At 44.4% G+C, this 21,512-nt stretch overlaps 2 protein-coding genes across 2 annotated transcripts in view; both read left to right on the top strand.

Annotated features, from left to right (window-relative positions):
- Positions 1–924: 924 nt before the first annotated feature.
- Positions 925–11,540, top strand: tacc1 (transforming, acidic coiled-coil containing protein 1; the record flags this gene model as incomplete). The annotated part of the gene is made up of 14 exons (XM_084445739.1): positions 925–1,004; positions 1,793–1,896; positions 3,343–4,789; positions 5,206–5,241; positions 5,801–5,861; positions 7,265–7,445; positions 8,112–8,164; positions 8,340–8,474; positions 9,446–9,522; positions 9,929–9,972; positions 10,064–10,248; positions 10,623–10,729; positions 11,010–11,130; positions 11,421–11,540. 14 exons carry the CDS (start codon positions 925–927, stop codon positions 11,487–11,489), a joined length of 2,700 nt encoding a protein of 899 aa, XP_084301865.1. The 3' UTR covers positions 11,490–11,540.
- An 8,004-nt stretch (positions 11,541–19,544) lies between these two features.
- Positions 19,545–21,512, top strand: part of LOC311315136 (lysyl oxidase homolog 2A-like) — a gene marked incomplete at its 5' end in the record, with an annotated part of 29,628 nt that continues 27,660 nt past the window's right edge. The window contains one exon of the mRNA XM_084445738.1: positions 19,545–19,821. Coding sequence (XP_084301864.1) covers positions 19,545–19,821 — 277 coding nt within the window. The remainder of the gene's footprint in view (positions 19,822–21,512) is intronic.

Raw genomic sequence — 21,512 nt, 5'->3', positions numbered from 1 at the left:
ATTGGTTGAGCAGCTACCTGTAGATCATCTTAACAGCTACATCAATCTTTATTGCATAAGAGACGACTCCCCCTTAAAAGGTAGTCTGGGCTAAAGGGCGGCTGACTCGCGTTCAGAATGATGCCTCTCATGGACACGGGGTTCTAGTTCTGGTATGAGGCGCATGTGACAGAACAGGTTTTCCTCTTTGTGTTTTCTTGGCTTCCCTTTGCCGGACTGAGAGAGGACCGAAACAGTTAACGGTTAAACCGAAGTGCCTTGGGCAGGCGGGGGTGAAGCTCTGCTCCTGCATTCCAAAACCCTCTCTCTGCGAAGTAAAACATGGAGCTCCAACGGTCTCCTTCCCTCCTCCCAAGCCTGTTTGTTCTTCCCTCTCCTCCTCCTCCTCCTCCCTGCTCTGTGAGAGCGGTGGTGCCTCACCGCTAGGAACCTACCATTCGCTCACCGCAGGGGCTGCGCAGCCAACTGACTCAGACAATTCTGCATTCTTTTGAAGCCACAAGTTTCCTGTCTCTCTCCACCCCCCCTATGTTCTTTCACAATGGACTAGCCCTTCAGTGAAAGCAGTGGGGGAGGCAGTGAGCGCCAGCACTTCTAGAAGCCAGCTGATCACCGCTGAGGTATTCTGCCACAGAGGCAGAGAGAGTAGAAACGTGACAGAGAAGAGAGAGAGGGAGAGAGAGAAGGCGATTTTGACATTCTTTCACTGTCACAAGTCTAAGAATATCAACGGTGAAGGAGGTGCTGCTTCTTCTACGGGCGTCTGGTGACCAACGAGGAGAAGAGAAGATCTGGGAGAGGCGCTTTTGGAAAATGTGAAGAGAGAAAGTAGTCTGAAGGAAATCTACACCTCGCCGAACGTACCCTTCGAACGGAAATCGCCGTTTCGGCTCTGAAGGGGGACGCCGTCGGAGCCGCGGGACGATGTCCTGGTTGTCACCTGTGTCGTGGGCCAAGTGGACGTGGACGGCCGTGCGCGGAGCGGGCGAGGATGAGGAGGGGGAGCCGAGGGAGGAGGGAGGAAGAGCGAGGGAGGAGGAGGAGGAGGAGGAGGACAGGTCTCAAGGCTGCAGGCGAGTGTTGCCAACGTTGTGGCCTTGAGATCGACGTCGCACGGCGGTTGGAGGAGGGGAGGAGGAGGAGGAGGAGGATGTGAAGAGAGTGTAGTCTATAAGGGCAGCATACGCAGTATCTAAAGAGAGTTGGTGTGTGTTTAAGCAAAGGGGGTGAGAGAGTGAGAAGGGTGAGGACACCTGTGGGACTGGCCAGCCATTGTTGTTATATGGCTGGGCAAACAGATGAGTAGGTCAGTAGCCATGAGTAGGTCATGAGTAGGACAGTGTCTCTGTCTGTCTGTTGGCTTAGTTTCTGGAAGTTGCCGCTTTCTTCGAATGTTTACGTCATGAAGCAGTGTTGTGCTGTGAGAGTATTTAGCGACTTCCTCATTCTGTGGTGACTGCAGACAGGTACAAATCAGATAATAAATAATGATGCAATCACATAAGCCTTGCGCTGTGCGCTCTCTCTCTGTGCTCCTCAGTCCTGTCCTTGTTTACATGATTGCCTCAGTTGACATAAAAAAAAGCATTTTAGGGAAATGTTTTTTTTTTTTTAAAGAAAGCACATTTTGCCGTGGAGTTCGTCAACATTAGTGCTGAGAGTCTTCCAAGTCTGCAGATTGTAAATATGTCACTCACAAATATCCCAGAAAATACAATGTTTGCCAAGCTGATCTACTGTCATCTCTCTCTCTCTCTCTCTCTCTCTCTCTCTCTCTCTCTCTCTCCTATAGCTCTGACTCCGAGGGCCATTTTGAGACCCCTGAGTCTGAGACCCCTGTCCACGCTGGGCTGACGGTGCCAGGAGACCCCGAGACCCCGGCGCTGCCCAGGCCAGGTGAGGAACACACACACACGTCAACATGTTCACAAACGCACACGCTAACACACAGACACGCAAACCATACACTGTTCTGTGGAGAGAGAACGCATGAGCTGGCTTCGCTGACGTTTCCATGGCAACACAAGGAAGAGAATTAGCCAGTGACTCTGTATTTGTACAAGAGGGACAAGTGTGTGTGTGTGTGTGTGTGTGTGTGTGTGTGTGCGCATGCGTGCGTGTGTTTGTGTGTGTGTTTTAGCAAGCGTAGCCTACAGTATCCGCTTAAATGAAGAACTGAAAGACTATGTTCTGTCTTCATCAAACCATCCAAAATAACACCAACATAACATGACACCTACAAAGAGCAGTGTTTTCAACTCGCATCCACAACAACAGCAATAAGTAGCCATGTAAGAGCTTTCATAAACAGAGTTGTGTTTGAAATGTGAGAAATCAAAACAAGCATTCATCAAATGCCAGGTGCTAGCAGCATTTCCTGGATCTGTAGTCGGTGGGAGGAGCCAACAGGCCAGTGTGGGAATTGACGTGGCCTGGAATGCAGAAGGTCGCGTCAAAGCACACTCCTCTGTCGTGTCCATTGTCATTGGAAGAAGTCGGAGGCCCTAGGAATGGATTTCCATTTCATTAAGCTTTGTTAGTGGTATGTGCCGAGAGTGGTTCCAGCATCTACTAAACATAATATAATCTTAATAATTTTGAATAATTTCATAATAATTTTGAACTTTAACTTTATAGTAGTCAGTCCACCTTGTATTGATACTGTATAGGACACCATCATAATAACAAGATATCATTAAGAGATGAGATCCTTAAGAACATGTGTGAAAGAAGAGAAGAGACATAGGCCTACTACAGTTTATAGACTTCTACAAATTTGATCGTAAAGATACTGTAGCAGAACACTCTGCATTATGGTCCCTACGCACTAGTACTAGGCTACCTGCCATTTAAACATGGCGTATGCAACGGAAAGATTGCGCTTCATGGGAAAGATTACACAGCTCACAGTGTTGAATATGAATCACTCCTCTCCACTGTATATAAATAAACCTGACATGCCCTTGTCTCCTAGCAACATAGTGGTAGCATAACAGCCATGATGAAACATTTCTATTCTCCGGCGCAGGGAAGTGTTGCAAAATCAACAACAGCAGCTCGCCTACCAGTCTGACATAGTTGTGTATCGGCGTTATTCAAAATATTTTGTCAAATACATGTTATTATCACACATACAAAAAGACGTAACCATGGCGACAGAACTTTAGGGCGGGAAGTGGCGGCTATCACACTCACAATCTCACAATACGGGGCTGTGCTCCTTCGCGCCGACGACCGAGGCGCGCAAACCTTCACTCAGCGTAGACGAACCCCGTCGTCTGGGGTTTCAGCTCTGCGCTTCGGGGGTTAGGTCCGGTTCATTTTGTCCCTCCTTTTGCGCAGATGACCGGGGGGAGGAGGAGGAGCAGCTGGTGATCGAGAGCGCTGATGGAGCTCGAGGGGTCTCTCTGAACCTGACCATGGCTCAGAGCGAACCGCCGGCGGCCCCCCAGGAGAGTTCGGTGGACAGAGAAGATGGGACCGAAACGAACGACCCCGCGACGGACACACTAGACAGTCAGTCCCCCACACGAGAGAGTCAGTCCCCCACACTAGAGAGTGAGTCCCCCCCACTAGAGAGTCAGTCCCCCACACGAGAGAGTGAGTCCCCCACACTAGAGAGTCAGTCCCCCACACTAGAGAGTCAGTCCCCCACACTAGAGAGTCAGTCCCCCACACTAGAGAGTCAGTCCCCCACACTAGAGAGTCAGTCCCCCACACTAGAGAGTCAGTCCCCCACACTAGAGAGTCATTCCCCCACGGCGGACCCAGCCCAAGCCTCTAGGGCAACACCAAGCACGGCAGCAGATCTACCTGAGAAAGGATCACTAGCTTGCGTAGATTCAGAGACACTTTGCAATGGACGCCCCGGAGAGACCAGTCCAACGCTGAAGACCAAACCCGCCAAAGTCAAGCTGCCTTCGCTAAAGATAAAGCTACCTTCGCACGCTGCCGAGCAGACGGCGGAGCTAGCTCCGCAGGAAGCGGAAGACCGGGAGATCCCCGAAGCCCCGAAGGTTAGCTACAACTTCGACCCGGACCAGTTCGACGACAGCTTCAACCCGTTCACCAGCGGCGGCTCCAAGATCCAGAACTCGCCTCCGGCCTGCGCCGCGGGCGCCCTGCCCAAACTCGAGCTGCTCCGGAGCTCCCCACCTCCGCATCCCGAGGAGCGTTGTGTTCCCGGAACCGAGGCGGAGGTCAAAGAGTTGGCACCGGAGCAGCCCAAGCCTGTAATAATGGAATTCGGGCTGGATGACGGCGGAGTCAGTAAACCGCCGCCGAGGAGGCTGGGTAAAAAACCACTCAGCAAGCTCCCGGCTAAGAAGCAGCGGCCCAAAGGGACAGCGCCGGCCTTGAAGTCAACGCCAGAAGGCCAGTCGGGAAAAGTATCGCCACCGATGTCAGAGCAGGTTACGGAAACCAGTTCCGGGCTAGTTTTGGAGTCAAAAGTACCTCAGAGTTTGGATGACGTACCTATTCAGAAGTCCAACTATAACTTTGACCCCAGCCAGTGGGACGACCCTGACTTTAATCCGTTCGGAGGCAGTGGGAAGATGAACAGCCCCCCAGTGCTGCCCAAAGGCTCCTACAGCTTTGATCCGGACACGTTTGACGACTCTGTAGACCCTTTTAAGCCGTCTAAAACCTTGGGGAACGAGGTTTCCTCCAAAGCCACCGCACCACCCGAGAGGCCACCAGAGGCCGCTGGGGGGAAAAAGGTAGAGCGCCCCCTGGTGGAGATGAAAGCGCGCCAGTCTCCAAAGAAAAGCAAGGACAGGATTATCACGTGAGTCACCAATGTTCACGAATCAGATTCTAAAGTACCTCAAAACATACTATCCCAGTATTTTTCAGTGTAGTATATCCTGTAAAATTGGAAATGAATGCTTTGTATGTATACTAATCGCCTAACACTCCAAATTGCTTTCAGGCATTAATCACTGATTCTAGCATCAATTATGCTGGGTGTTCACATGTCCAAAGCCTCAAAAAGAGCTTTCAAGTCCATTGCTTCTCCTACCCTTAGATCAATAACCATAACATCTATACTTGCGAATTCGAGTTATTCTCCCTTTCTCGTCCTACTCCATCATCCCCAAACTACCCACTTCTGCTGTGTCACGATCTCTTCTCCAACACCTTGTCTGTCGTGCTCCTCATCTCCAAAATATTTCCTCCCTCACCTATCTATATTTGCCTCAGGACCACTGAACAAGTGAAGTTTCTCTGTTTTCTGTTGTAAGTACTCTCTCTCCACACTCTCGCTGTCTCACTTCATCTCCATACTTGACTGTTCTTTCGCTGCATGGGCTGTTTTGAGTAGAGTGACGTCGTGTCCTGCTTGCCGCCGCATGAACCTCACCTGGAAAAGCGTTCTACATCTTGCAATTCAATCCGGGTCGTCATGTGATCCTCCTGGACATAGTTGCATTATGTTACAATAGTTTAGCAGACGGTTTTTATCCGAAGCGACTTAACAATAGGCGCATTCAACGTAGGTAGTCAAGTGTACACGGCTACTTCTCGCTCATAAGTGCTTTTATTTCTAGACAAGCATCTAAGAGCCTAACCTACTGGTAAGGTAGAAGGGCAGGAACTTCTTGAAGTTAAATGGCAAAGTATTGAGAATGATGTTTCCTAATACTGATGAAGTCAGGTGATGAAACCAGTGAAGCCAGTAGCCCACACGGGTCCCACCAGTCTGTATCCAGGATTCTTTACAGTAGGTTCCTGTCTAATGTACAGCAGGGAGAAACGCTTTAGGATCGTCATTTTGTCCTCCTGTGCTCCTCTGTAGGAATTCCTGTAAAGTGAAGAAGTATGAGAACCAATCCTTGGTCCTGGATGTTTGCAGTCAGGTAAAAATGAACTGGCTCCCTTCACCAAATCTCTTCAAATCGTTCCTCTGGGTCATTTTCTCAAGTGGCAACTTACTTGCACTGTGATTTCACAACTGGGACTGTGTGTGTGTGTGTGTGTGTGTGTGTGTGTGTGTGTGTGTGTGTGTGTGTGTGCGTGCGTGCGTGCGTGCGTGCCTGAGTGAGTGAGTGCACAGTGCGTACAGCATGTGTGGTCAAAGGTGTGCAATGTCAGCTAGAAGATCTACATCTTACTGCATTGACACTGCAATGCCCACTGCCTCTCCTCTACCCCGGCCCCACCCAACTGCCCCCCCCCTCCCAATCCGCCCCCCTCCACCCGCAGCCCCGCCTCCCTCCCTAACCTCCACACACACACGCGTCCGCTCTGCTCGCGCTGACGAGTGTGTTCCAGCACTGCGGCGCTGATGTAGTTTGTTGACACAACGTGACTCATCACTTTGGCACCGTTCCATCACCCTGTGTCGGTCGTAAGATGACGGCCTCCCATTACTTGAACAGACGATCAAACTTCTTCAAATGTTTTAGCAGATTAAAATACGAAATAAGTTAGTACTGCTATATGTTATATTAGAAACTCAACCGTAATAATAATAATAATAGCTTTTATTTGTGTGTGCACTTTACATTTCAGTGAAACCTCAATAGCGGTGCCTATGCAACTGCATTGTTGTTGCTACAGTTGTTAGAACGTAGTTACATACAGTAGTAATGTACACTTCAGGGAAACGTGTGTGAACTATATGAGAGAGATTCTCATCATATACTCATCATTACCAGACTCTGATTGTTTTTCACTGCCGTTGTTTTCGCGTTTGGAAATACATGGAGGTGAATGAGCCATAGTTAGCAGTCAGCTGCATTCACTCCCATGTATTTCCAAACGCGAAAACAACGGCAGTGAAAAACAATCAGAGTCTGGTAATGATGAGTTTGTAACCCCGATAGTGTATTCAGTCTGTTATTTTGACTATTTTGGTTCTTGAAGTGGTGTTTTTACAGTGAACTTTTAACTTTGAAGGCAACGGGCACTTCCGCATCCGCACCCCTAATTACGTCAGACTGACCAATATGGCAGCTGAGGTGAATAAGGCGAATTGGAGTCCAGTATTGAGAGGATGATGATGTCAGGAATGATCATACCGTACTTCCATACATACATACATACAGTACAGCTGAGAGGGTGCAAACCTAGAGGTCCCCACACAAAAGACAACCACTCCTTTCATCAACATACAGTATACCTCTTAGAGATCTTACATAGGCCCAGATAGCTACTGTATACTGTAGCTACAGTATAGTAGGCTATAGATATTGCTCTAGTAGGCTATAGCGGCTGCTTTCGGTCTTCACAAACTCATAGCTTGTTCCTGCGCTGACAGGAAGAGGACGCCGCGGCGTCCCACGCCCCAGACATCACCCACCGCGTGCGGCACGCCACCGACGAGGAGAAGCTGGCGTCCACGGGCGCCGTCGCCCAGCAGGCCGAGACGGAGGAGGAGGAGCGCGTTTTAGAATGTTCCAGAGGGTCAGCCCAGACCCAGCCTGATGACGGTATGTTAGGTATGTCTGTTATGTTATGTTATGTTATGTTATGTTATGTTATGTTATGTTATGTTATGTTATGTTATGTTATGTTATGTTATGTTATGTTATGTTATGTTATGTTATGTTTGTCTGTAGACATTCTTTAGATCAGTACCAAATATCTGTTAATCTGTGTCAGTTGAAGGCCGGTCCGAGATAAACATTGTTCCATTATAATCTAGAGACCAAATGGATACCGATATTCAGTCAACTCTATGGGAAATTCTTAAAATTGAACAATGAAGAAGTAAAAGTATGCTGTTTGTCCAATTATGTTGAGGGCTATGTTCTGATGTTATGGATGTTGAGCGTTGATGTTCTGATTTGATAGATAGAAACTTTAATAATCCCCATGGGGGAAATTTGGAGTTTCAGCAGTGGAAAGGGTACAGTACCAGTGGAAAAGGTACAGTGGAATAGATAAATCATATATAGATCAAGTTGAATTAATAGATAGATAGATAGATAGATAGATAGATAGATAGATAGATAGATAGATAGATAGATAGATAGATAGATAGATAGATAGATAGATAGATAGATAGATAGATAGATTGATAGATATGTTGAGGTTGGTCCAGGTTAGTCAGAAGTTAAGGTGTTTCCAGCACGTTCTTGATGCAGTTATTTTATTTCACACAGCGCTTCAGACTAAGATAACGGACTGTCCAGAAGAGAAGGACACGTGCAGTCTAGTAAGTACTAACGTAAGGTCAACAAAACACACTGTAATGACCTTGAACTACACTTATATTTATGTGTTTGCTGAGTCAGTTAAAGATAGCGGTCATAAGAGCTCCCAAAGTGCTTCTTGACAGGGGTGGCATACTGTATATTATATATTTTTATGATTTACACTTGTCTCTGTAGAATGAAGAACTGTCAATTACCCAAGTGTCAGAGGGGGCAGGAAACGAGGCCCTGGACACAGGAAGTCCCTGTCTGGACAGCGTGCCGCTGAGCGAGATGGACAAAGCATCGGTGCTCACCCTGATCAGAGAAGAGGTAAAGGGTCAGCAGTGGTGTAGTGGACGGTATACAGAAGTACACAGAGTACACCCACTTCTTTATCCATGGACCCACAGTAGACCCACTTCTTTATCCATGGACCCAGAGTAGATCCACTTCTTTATCCATGGACCCACAGTAGACCCACTTCTTTATCCATGGACCCACAGTATATCCACTTCTTTATCCATGGACCCACAGTAGATCCACTTCTTTATCCATGGACCCACAGTAAACCCACTTCTTGATCCATGGACCCACAGTAAACCCACTTCTTTATTCATGGACCCACAGTAGACCCACTTCTTTATCCATGGACCCACAGTAGACCCACTTCTTTATCCATGGACCCACAGTAAACCCACTTCTTTATCCATGGACCCACAATAGACCCACTTCTTTATCCATGGACCCACAGTAAACCCACTTCTTTATTCATGGACCCACAGTAGACCCACTTCTTTATCCATGGACCCACAGTAGACCCACTTCTTTATCCATGGACCCACAGTAGACCCACTTCTTTATCCATGGACCCACAGTAGACCCACTTCTTTATCCATGGACCCACAGTATACCCACTTCTTTATCCATGGACCCACAGTAGATCCACTTCTTTATCCATGGACCCACAGTAGACCCACTTCTTTATCCATGGACCCACAGTAGAGGCTACCCACTTTAAATCTACAGTATACCACAGTGTACAGTATACAATCTACAGTATACCCACAGTACACCCACTTTAAACACCACTAATTAAACTGTAACATTTCTGATACAGTGCCCACTTCTTTAGTCACAGTAGACTCACTTCTTTAGTCACCACTACACCCCTGGGTGTCAGGAAACTGAACTGCAACCTTTTGGGTAATAACAAACATCAGCAAGCATATAAAAATCCCTTGTCAAACTGCACAGCTGTACTAGGGTCGTCCCCGACGTGATATGTGTTCTCCTCCAATCAGATCATCTGTAAAGAGATAGAAGCCAATGAGTGGAAGAGGAAGTATGAGGAGAGCCGGATGGAGGTCATTGAGATGAGGTATTACAGTATACTGTATTTCATGGTTGCTGTAGTTAGAAATGCTACCTGAACTTAAGACTACTTACTTACTTTAAGTTAGAACACTCTAAAGCTTGAGGTACTTAAGTCGCAGAGTTTAAATTCTTTATTATGAGTTTAAAAATTATTATTATTAATATTATTATTATTATTATTATATATTGTATTTGTTCTGTTGTTATCTCTGTATCTGTGTGAACTCGTCAACACTGTAAATGAGGGAAACCTCAGTGCTTTATGAGTATAAATAAAGGTTTGAAGTGGAAAAAATGAAATGAGAACATAAAGAGATACAGTAGATGAAGTCCTCCACCAGAGGTAGGTAGGTATGTAGGTACTGTACTTTACAGGTATGTAGGTTACTGACGTGTTCATTTCTTCATAGGAAAATAGTGTCAGAGTATGAGAAAACGGTCGCGCAGATGATCGGTAAGTTCTAGTGTGTAGAACGGTTCTAAACATATACCGTCCTGATCTGTGGGAGCCTTTCGTAACGGTATCTGATCTGGGCCCTCCCCAGAGGACGAACAGCACAAAAACATCATGGGCTCCGGCAAGAGTGTCCATCAGCTGACCATGGAGAGAGACCAGCTGACTCTGGAGAGAGACCAGGCCCTGGCCGACCTCAACTCCGTGGAACGCTCGCTCTCCGACCTCTTCAGGAGATACGAGAACATGAAGACTGTCCTGGAGGGTTTCAAGAAGGTCAGTGGACTCGCTGCTTCTTTGGCTACGCATCAAGTCTTTGTCAGTAAAATACTGTAAAGAGAAATAAAATAATAGAAAGTACATTTTATTGAATTAATTTCCTGTGATCTCTTTCTACAGTCATGTTTCTCCATTTAACCGTTTCCTCTCAGCAACATTCAGTAAACTACTGTATTTTCCTCTGAATTTTTTATTCCCAGTGTGAGTGTGTTTTCGTCTGCGAGGGCCCAACATTGTTAACTGTAATGTGGCTCTGTAGGTACTATATGCAGGTCTTCCACAGTTCTTAGGTTGTCTGTGTGTCTGTCTGTCTCTCTGTCTGTCTGTCTCTGTGTCTGTCTGTCTGTCTCTGTGTCTGTCTGTCTGTCCAGAATGAAGAGGTGTTGAAGAAGTGTGCCCAGGAGTACCTGGTCAGAGTGAGACAGGAGGAGCAGAGATACCACACGCTCAAGATCCACGCAGAGGAAAAACTTGACAAGTAAGGCGGACCTCATCTCGTCTTCATATTCCGAATGCGGTCTGACTTATTTTGTTATTTCGCAGTCTTACAGGAGTCAGGAATGCGTGTCAATAACGATGTGTGATAATTATCTATCCGTCATTCAATCCCAGGTCCCTCTTGTAAAGATTTTATATCAGAGACTAACCTGATCATCGTCAACGCCAGAATGCATAGTGTGTTCAGAGTGGATGAGGCGACACTTTCTCTGGAGGTTTTGCGTTTCGTTGAGGTTCATTCCCGTGAATGTGTCGCGCAGGGCGAATGAGGACATAGCGCAGGTGCGCTCCAAGGCCAACGCCGAGGGCACGGCCCTCAACGCCAGCCTCAGGAAGGAGCAGATGAAGGTGGACTCCCTGGAGAGGGCGCTGCATCAGAAGGTAGCGTCGAGCATGAATGTAGAACAGTATTATTAACTACAGCTCTGGTAGCCAACATTCACACCTTTCATGAATGCAGATACAAAATTCCAGGTAGCTGAAAGTGAGTATGTATCTACAGTATGGCAGCTGTGCAGGGTCATTTTAAATATTAAGCAAAAAAAAAACTGTTACAGAAAACAACAGAGCTTTATTATTTTATATTAGTATAGTGACTGTAATGTTACAGTATGCACAGTACTGTATGGTGTATGCTGTATTTATTAATATCTCTACTCTATTCTTTGTAGAATCAAGAAATCGAGGAGCTCACCAAGATTTGTGATGAGCTGATTGCGAAGCTTGGAACAACAGACTAGAATTCTAGAACCAAACTTTCTGAGCACTTGTCCGACTCCGTACTATTGCACCAACATCCTCCCTCAGCTTTTGTAAAAGCAGCCTTGCACATCATCACAACAGCTGACTAGTAAATTATTTTACACTTTATTGTATTAGTACGATCATCATAGGGTCAAATCCTACCTTCTGCATGCCTGCTGAATGGGATTTGAACCCATACTGCCGGTTGATTCTTCCAGTGTGCTTGTTCACGGCCTCTACTCTGGCTGGGCAGTGAGCAAATACACACTGATGATGAAAGGTGGAGAATCATTGAAAGCCTCAGACAGGAAAGTCCTACACCAAAGTGTGGAGTGTTCTTGTATCAAACTCTCACAGGGAACGCAATATTGTTTATGAAAGGCTTTTAAACAATGGAAGGCAAGAGAATTGTGGAAAGGTAAACTCAACAGTGTGAGGTCAGACGTTCGCCGAGCAGAGACGTAGTGAGAACCAGAGATCTTCTCTTCCTCTCAGTGGCCTCGTGGCTGCTGCCTGTGTCCAGTAGGCTTACAGCCTTCACATCACACCTGCTGGCACTCCCAGCCCTGCTTGTTATTGAACCCCAATGCTCAAAAAGGGGGTTATTTGATAATCTCTGGCAAGTATGGCACCCGTCACAAATAAATCCAACAGTCAGATTGTGGTTACATTGTAGCTTGTTTTTAATTGCTTACACAAGCACACTGCTGCTATACTTTGTTTGAAAGGATAGAGATTGTTGGAGTACCATAACCATCTGTAATGCCTCCTGTGCTGTTGTGTTTTATTATTATGTTATATTATTTCTAGACATTTTACTGCCTTTCTTTTGCCACAACCAAGTATTTAGTGGTAGGCTGGTTGTTGAGGCCCTGTTAGATAATGCTATACATATTGTTATAGTTTGGGTTTTGCTAACTTGGTGTAACGTTCCGTAGAAAAGAACAAGGACCCGTGTTAAAGGTGAGTTCCAGGTTCTATGAGACAGGTCATTCATCAGGGTTGGAGATAGAGTTGAGAACTGTTAGACAGGTCATTCATCAGTCAGGGGGTAGCGTTGATAATTGTTAGACAGGTCATTCATCATGGTCGGAGGTTGATAATTGAGAGGTCATTCATCAGGACGCCTCACGTTAGGTTGACATGTTGGAAGACGTCACAAATGGGGCAGAATGCCACGGTTCCAGGGTGGAGTTTAGTAAACGATCAATTTCCCCGTTTCTTTTTTATCTCTTGACTAATCTCTCGACCTGGTTGGTTGCCTGGCTTAAAAAGTGGACCACTTCCAAACTAGTCTGGCTCAATGGATGTAGGTTTTGGCAATAAACCTTGTCATTCGTCGTCACACTGCCCAATCAGTGGCGAGACTGGCGACGCAAATTAATCTGATTCGGGCCGAGAGATTCTCTTGGCACCAATCAGATTCGATCCAGACTATTTTGCAAGAGCACCGTCGCTGCGTCTGGGGCTGGCTCCGCCCAAGATGACTGTGATTGGTTTAAAGAAATACTGCATTTTTTTCCACCCCTATTGCAGAATGGTAATATGTCCAGCCAGACCTGTCTCCGGCGCTGACACAGCGTAAACGAAGTGTGGAGATAGGTCTGGCTATGCAGAAGTGTGGAGATAGGTCTGGCTATGAGAGACTAGTTCCAAACTAACAACACACACACCTACAGTATACTGAACTGAATGGCCTGAGGCCCACTGGTTACAGTTTGGGAACACTCATCTCCTCGTTCTTCTTTAACATCAAAACAGTACAATCACCTGCCACATGTTATGACTGTGCCAAATCAAATCAAAAGGGGTTTAGGCGAAGGTATGACTTACAAATCTGTTTAAATACGTCTTGAAATGTATTTCTACTGCTGCAGTACGTGTATATTTTATACCTTATGAAAATTATATTCTTTATTTTTATGTTGATATTTGTAAAGTGGAGAAAAGAGAGATGCCCGTATTCTACACCGTTTAATGATATATACTGTGCAGAAGGCATTCCCCTGAATAAAATGATTATCATGAAAATAGATTTTCCGTTTTTCATGAGTGTTACAGTGTTTACATATTTCAGTGCTGTAGAATAGACTAACATAAACAGTGTAGAGCAGACTAACAGACTACATAAACAGAGCATTGCATTTACATTACATTACAGTAATTTAGCAGACGCTTTTGTCCAAAGCGACTTACAATAATTACATTTATGTAGTCAGTTTACTACTACTCACCAGAACTCACAAATGCATCTCCTTTCTAAACAAGTGACTAAGAGTAGCAAAATATAAATACAATAGGTGGTCTAAGAGGCAGGCTCCTGGTAGTACTTCTTGAAGAGGTGAGTTTTGAGCCTGTGGTGAAAGATGGGCAGTGACTCTGCTGTCCTGACGTCAGTGGGCAGTTCATTCCCCCACTGCGGGGCCAGGACAGAGAAGAGCCGTGACCGCGTCGATCGACCGCAGGGGCCTCGGAGTGACGGGGCAACCGGTCGCCCTCAGGTAGCAGAGGGTAGTGGTCAGGAGGGGGTGTAGGGCTTCACCATGGCCTGGAAGTAGGAGGGAGCTGTTCCTTTCATTGCCTTGTAGGCTAATGCTGTACCAGAGTCTTAAACAGGATGCGAGCTGCTAGCCAGTGTAGAGCACTCTAACATGCATAAACAATGTAGAGGCAAGGCAAGGCCAGTTTATTTGTATAGCACATTTCAGCAACAAGGCCATTCAAAGTGCTTTACGTGAGACATTAAAAGCATCAAGACAGTGTGCAACACATAAAAGGTCATATAAAACGAAATGCGAAAAAGGACACTTTTCTTTATCACATACTGAAACCTTCTCTCTCTCCACTCACTTATGTATAATGTCTTTCTGTATAGTCGCTCGCTGGCTTTTCACCAGTGCCTCAAACATCCTTTCTGAGCAAGGGACCACATGAGCTGTCAGTGGCCTACTGTGTCACTAGATACACCTTGAACCAAAAATCCAACTTCTCCATTTCCAACATACATTTCCTTCTTTCTCTTCCTCCCTCAAGTCATTCTACTAACATTGTATTGTAGAACAGTGTAGAACAGACTAACATACATTAAAATTGTAGAACCAACTGACACACCTAAACACTGTAGAACAGACTAACACACACAAACACTGTTCACACACAGACTAACATACACAGAGAGTGCAGTAGAATGACTTCATCTCTTAAACTCATTCCAACCCAGATAGCAAGCGGATGTGTAATGATTCTGGGCCATATATGGGCTGGAACTAAGCCACAAGGGCCAGATCTGGCCTGTATATGGCCCAGATCCGCTTGCTATCTGGGAAGCGTGTTTTTTTTTTTACATTGCCATTTTTGTACAGTGTGCTTCTGAATACACAGCCAATGCCAGTATCACATGAACTGTTTATAAGAATGTCTCGCTGTAGGTTTTATTCTGATTTCATCCGAATGAAGCATCTGAATACATGCTGGATATTTTACAGCAACCTCCATTGATCTTTAACGTTTATGTTTATTACTATGATTGACCCCCCCGCCCCCCCACCAAAAAAAAAAACCCACAAAAAATAAAGTATTAAGTAAGAATGTGTTAATACTGTACAGTATGAGCCATGTGTGTGGTAACCATGGACCATGGCCTCCATGTTGTCCTACATCTCCCTCCCTCTCAGCTGAGCTGGGGACTCATCTCTAGCTCTGTCTGGAGGTCTGGAAGGTCAGTGGGAACCAGCTTGTATGATTAGAAATGTCAACTGCAAAAGGGGATTAGAGTTCATTAGAGATGAACTCCCATAGCCAATCTCTCTCACTCATACATACAAGACACAGTGGCCATTTCCTGCCCCGACAACAAATCTAGCTATAGGACTCCATTCTCCGGCATATTGTGTACATGAATCAAGCCTAGCTCTCAGAGTTGTACATTAGAAGTTCCCTGGAATTTCCCCCCGGGGATCAATAACTTATCTACAGTACCGAGTTTACAGTTGGATATGGCTTATACTTGCTGTACTCCTAGGTTGCCACTAGATGGTGCAATAGCACAGTGCTAGGCTGTAGAAACTCAACCAGGGATAGATATTGATGTTAATGTATGTTGTATTGAATTGAAATGGGAGTGCTTACCCTGCAATACCCTTCAAATTCAATATCAAGGAATTTTTTACTGTCACTAAATTGATCATTCAACCTAGGCCAATTTTAGTTAGTTTAATTTAAACTCTAATTGAAGAACTCTACCCATCACCCCAGCCAAGAGACTTTTAAAACATTTTGTCATAAAACAACACGGGTAAAATATTTTATAGGCTACTTGGAAACAAATAGCCAATGCTTAACAAACAAATCCCAACTAGAGCAAGAGTAGAGATTCAGCAACTTCAGTCAGTGAACATTAGGATCTATTAAGGAGTCTGTTCACTGACACATATTATAGATAGCCTTACCAGAACCATCTGAGACAGAGTGTCTTAAATGATTGCTTTTTGTAGTCGTTTTGGCAGTGGTGTAGTAGGCTAGGTTAGGCTAGTTTCCAGTAGTGGATATATACCGTGGTGATTTGATTAGTTTCTATCTACACCACTGCTTTTTGGTCCTATTTTTCATTTTAGGAGCCTAGCTTACAATCTTGTAACATAATTTCACCATATGAGCCCATGATCGGATATGCTGGGATGTTCAGTGTTTCCATAACCCACCACTGTAGAACATGCGTGGTGCTGAACGTCACGTAGCCTCCCACCGCCCCGTCCATCCGAGAGGCGGGAGGTAAAGGAATGTTCAAGCCATTAAGACCGCTAATAGATGAGTGGAGCGACTTGGAGAACAGATACCGCGGTGTTTGGACTCGATCGGCATCTAGTCCACTTCATCCGAGCCCTGGCGAGTTGGTGACGGTGTCCTCATCTCTGAAAGTAAGCGTGATTTCTCTTTTATCAATTGACTCATAATGATGTTGACACGGTGTGTATTTGAAATGAATATCGTCAGCATGAAGTGCATTCTAATTTGACAGGGCGACTCCTACAGCAAAATACTTCGACTAATATTTCTGATTTCTGAAGTTTTTCAGATTTTTCAGAAAATTATTTTAGTCATTAGGCCAAATAACGTGAGGGAAGACTTCGTTATGTTCAAGGAAAGTTTGGCTACTGGACTAATGAACTTTGAGTAAATGAAAAAGCTGTGCTGTTGATTCTATCATATAGGCTACAGATATATTTATGAAATGCTGTAATTTTGTAAATCTCCTGCTAATTCACACATCTTTCTTGAAGCTAACAGTAGCCTACATGCTTATGTGTCTTATTGAGGCTTCAATCTTCAACATCAATGGTCTAATTTACATTGGGTCTGTCCAAGTAATTTACTCAGAAGAACTAAAGAAGTCAAACATCAGTGAGGACAGTCCCCAAATGGACCAGACCCAAAGAGTGGGGCCCATTTCTTTGATGTCTATCACACCCATAAATATTCCTCCAGTCATATCCAGAATTTGGAACTGCCTTGAGGGACTTGGATGTACAATTTGTGCTCTTTAAAAAAAAAAAAAAAATTTACTTAGGCCTTCAACAACTGAAAATGTTGGAGAAGGAATCTCCCTTGTGGACTGTGGAGCCTTGCTTTACTTAGAGTAGACAGGGCCATAAATTTTAGATCTGGAATTTGGTTCTTACAAGTTCGCTTGAGCATGTTGGCTTTGTACTGTAGCTGGAGGAGATCTCTTCTGTGTTTGAGGCGCTTATCTTGATGTATAATATCAAGTATAGCTCCTGCTTCTTTATTTTACAGACAGATAGGTTGCAGCTAGGTCAGGCAACAACTCAGAGGTAGTCAAATATGTTGAGAAATGCTGGAAAATGATTGTGTTTGAATTCCACTGTGATATAGGTAGCCAGGTTTATAACCCCTTATACTTCACAGTATTGATATATGAATATTCAGCCTAATAATCCTAGCCTCCCTTTAAATTCTTACATTTCACATGAAGGAATTGAAAAGTGACAGAACTTTAGTAGGTATTGCCCAACCCACCTTTTCTGAGTTATAAGAACACATGTATTGCTCATCTTTGGCAGCGTCAGATGGAGGCCAAAATGTGACAACTCAGCAGCTTGTTTGCAGTCACTATGATGTCACAAACAAAAGTCGTCCCCCCTCCGTCCCCGTCCCCCCCACCACACACACTTTTCCTTACAAGTTGAAGGGTTAGGGTTACGAGTCGGAGGGCTCCCTCCATCAAAGGGCCCTCTTTTGACACTTTCATGGCGTGAGTGCAAAACGGAGGTAAAGTCAACATGCCTTCATCTGGGGCCACAGCCTGCAGGGCCAGTCGGAACCCAGTAGAGAGAAGCCAGATGAAAAGACTTCTTCTGTTCAACACGTGCGTCACATTAGAGAGTGGAGACCCTGGTCTGTGAAATTCTTCAGGTAGATCCCAATGCATAGGCCTACCACTAAAGCATATTACAGTAACATCACCATTACGTTGTGACTGTGGGATGGTACTGTATATACAAGGGAAGACTCTTGGCCAAGGGTTCTTGGTTGGAAAGTTCCTAACTATGTCCAACAGCAAGTCTGTAATGAAGACTCGGTCACGGATGATGCCCAAAACCATAATTGTGAGGTGAAGAAATACAACTATGCTTTAAGCCTGAGAGTGGGGCTCCAGCCAACCACAGGATGTTATGTTATCCCTGAGAAGAGGAAAGTATAGAGCAATGATGTGTAGTCATAGAGAGGATTGTACTGTATGTGTGTACACTACACTAGGGAAGTACTCTACAGCTATACTACTGTATACTATACTACACTAGGGAAGTACTATATACTATACTACACTAGGGAAGTACTATACTGCTATACTATACTACACTAGGGAAGTACTCTACAGCTATACTATACTATACTACACTAGGGAAGTACTCTACAGCTATACTATACTATACTACACTAGGGAAGTACTCTACAGCTATACTACTGTATACTATACTACACTAGGGAAGTACTATATACTATACTACACTAGGGAAGTACTATACTGCTATACTATACTACACTAGGGAAGTACTCTACAGCTATACTACTGTATACTATACTACACTAGGGAAGTACTCTACTGCTATACTATACTATACTACACTAGGGAAGTACTCTACAGCTATACTATACTACACTAGGGAAGTACTCTACAGCTATACTACTGTATACTATACTACACTAGGGAAGTACTATACTGCTATACTACTGTATACTATACTACACTAGGGAAGTACTATATACTATACTACACTAGGGAAGTACTATACTGCTATACTATACTACACTAGGGAAGTACTCTACAGCTATACTAATGTATACTATACTACACTAGGGAAGTACTCTACAGCTATACTATACTATACTACACTAGGGAAGTACTTTACAGCTATACTATACTATACTATACTATACTAGGGAAGTACTCTACAGCTATACTATACTATACTACCCTAGGGAAGTACTTTACAGCTATACTATATACTATACTAGGGAAGTACTCTACAGCTATACTATACTACACTAGGGAAGTACTCTACAGCTATACTATACTATACTACACTAGGGAAGTACTATACAGCTATACTATACTATACTAGGGAAGTACTATACAGATATACTATACTATACTAGGGAAGTACTATACAGCTATACTATACTATACTACACTAGGGAAGTACTATACAGCTATACTTTACTATACTAGGGAAGTACTATACAGCTATACTATACTATACTAGGGAAGTACTATACAGCTATACTATACTAGGGAAGTACTATACAGCTATACTATACTATACTACACTAGGGAAGTACTATACAGCTATACTATACTATACTACACTAGGGAAGTACTATACAGCTATACTATACTATACTACACTAGGGAAGTACTATACTGCACTGTACAGCTTCAGTAACTGCCAGTCTGCCCGGTCTCACCTGTGTGTCCCTTCTACAGTAACCGAGCTGCTGTGTTGTGGTGAGTTTCCGGTCCGTTCCGCGCCATGCCGTCGTCGAGCTCCGCCCTCTGTGGCCTTGCCGCCCTGCTGGGCGTGTTGGCGCTGTGCCACGCCCAGGCGCCCGCCCCGGCCATCCAGCTCCGCCTGGCGGGAGACAAGAGGAAGCACTACGAGGGCAGGGTGGAGGTGTACTACAACGGCGAGTGGGGGACGGTCTGCGACGACGACTTCTCCATCTACGCAGCCCGGGTGGCGTGCAGGGAGCTGGGCTATCTGGACGCAGAGGCCTGGTCGCCCTCCTCCAAGTACGGCAGAGGAGAAGGTGAGGCAGGTCTACTGGACTGTTGTAACTAGTAGAAGGACACTTTTTCAAAAGAATAACTAAAAACAAGCAACCGCACAAAAGATGAGGTCTCAGGCGTGAGAAGGATTTAAAGTATGAAAAAAAACTTTGTGGCACGGCTACATATGGAAAAAATGGCAACATGTTTCGACCAGCTGGTCTTCGTCAGGGCATAAAGTTGCTATGGATCAGTCAACCAACCAATCAACAAATCAATCAACAAATCAATCAATCAATCAATTAATCAATCAACCAATCACTCAATCACTCAATTAATCAATCAACCAATCAACCAATCAATCAAATATGCAAATCTCAAACATGACAATGGAGCAACTAGATAAGTATACCTTTGTATACTTAGGTGCAAACTGCACTCACTTGAGCGCCTACAGTAGTTGAACTCTGCTAAAAACAAACACTTTAAGGCCTATCAGAGAGGGATAGCCTCCACTAAAGAGGGATACCGCATGAATAGAAACAGAACAACTGGTCCGAGAAGTAACTCAAGAGTAACCAAGTAGCTCAAGTAAAATACTTGTGTTACTGGAACGAAAAATAAATTATTTGTTATTTAATACTTAAATTAGACCCTCCCCCCATTTCCCCCATGGCACATGTAATGTACAGGACCAAGAAATACCATTGAAAACCAACTACAGTAAAAGGCTAATAATGGTTATAGGTGAAATTAATATTAAAAAGTAAAAGTACTGTCATTAGAAATTACTCAAAAAAGTCAAATGAAATACCTACTCAACTACAGTTACCTGTACATGAGTAAATATAATCAGTTACCTTCCTCCATCTCTGCAGAGTATAAAACCTACACTACATTTCAACACTGACTATCCATCAGGTTCATAAAGAAAGTCGTCTGGGAAATTAATTCTACACACCATCAAAACGGGCCACAGTAGTTTATCTCAGCTGCGCACTTTCATACGTTCCATGGAAATCCCAGCACTTATGTGCAAATTTCCGCTGTCTGCTTCTATAAGTCCTCCTTCAATCGTGTTTTACTCATTAAAGTGGAACCAATACACTCAAGTCAAACCCACGTGAGGAGCGAGCTTGGAGCCTGTAAAAGCCAGACACAGACAACCTTCCATTTTGCAGTTTTATATTCATATTATACACGTATAATTAGTAACATCAGTGAAACGTGTTCTCCGACCCAATAAATCTGACGCTTGCTGGTAAAAAAAAGTGTATGGAACTCTGTGTGGTCTCAGTAACACTAGATGAAAGCTATCATTAACCGGCGGCCACGTAAAGTCCGCGGTATACTTGCTTTTAACTACGCGTACGCTTACAAAAGATGGCTACCAGGCGTCTACTGCGTTCCTTTGGAGCACTGGCTGTGGTTGGCTGTGCATGTCCTTAGAAATGAACGCATAAATGTTACACAACATTTACTTGGTAGAGAAGAGGATATGTTCCTAAAATCTCCAAATCCCAAGCTCCTAGAGATGGATGGATGGATGGATGGATATGAACTTTATTAATCTCTGAGGGAAAATTCCTTTGTTGCTGCAATACACACACTACACACAACAGGAAAGCAAGATAATTCACAAAAGGCACAATATGTAAACAAGATGTATAACATATATACTGTACAGCATGCAGGATGCAATATATACGTCTTTGCATATTCGTCTATATAC

The sequence above is a fragment of the Borostomias antarcticus genome (genome assembly GCF_949987555.1).
Source record: "Borostomias antarcticus genome assembly, chromosome: 11".
NCBI lineage: Eukaryota > Metazoa > Chordata > Actinopteri > Stomiiformes > Stomiidae > Borostomias > Borostomias antarcticus.
The sequence above is the reverse complement of the archived record's forward strand: the minus strand, read 5'-3'. Positions and strand labels throughout refer to the sequence as shown.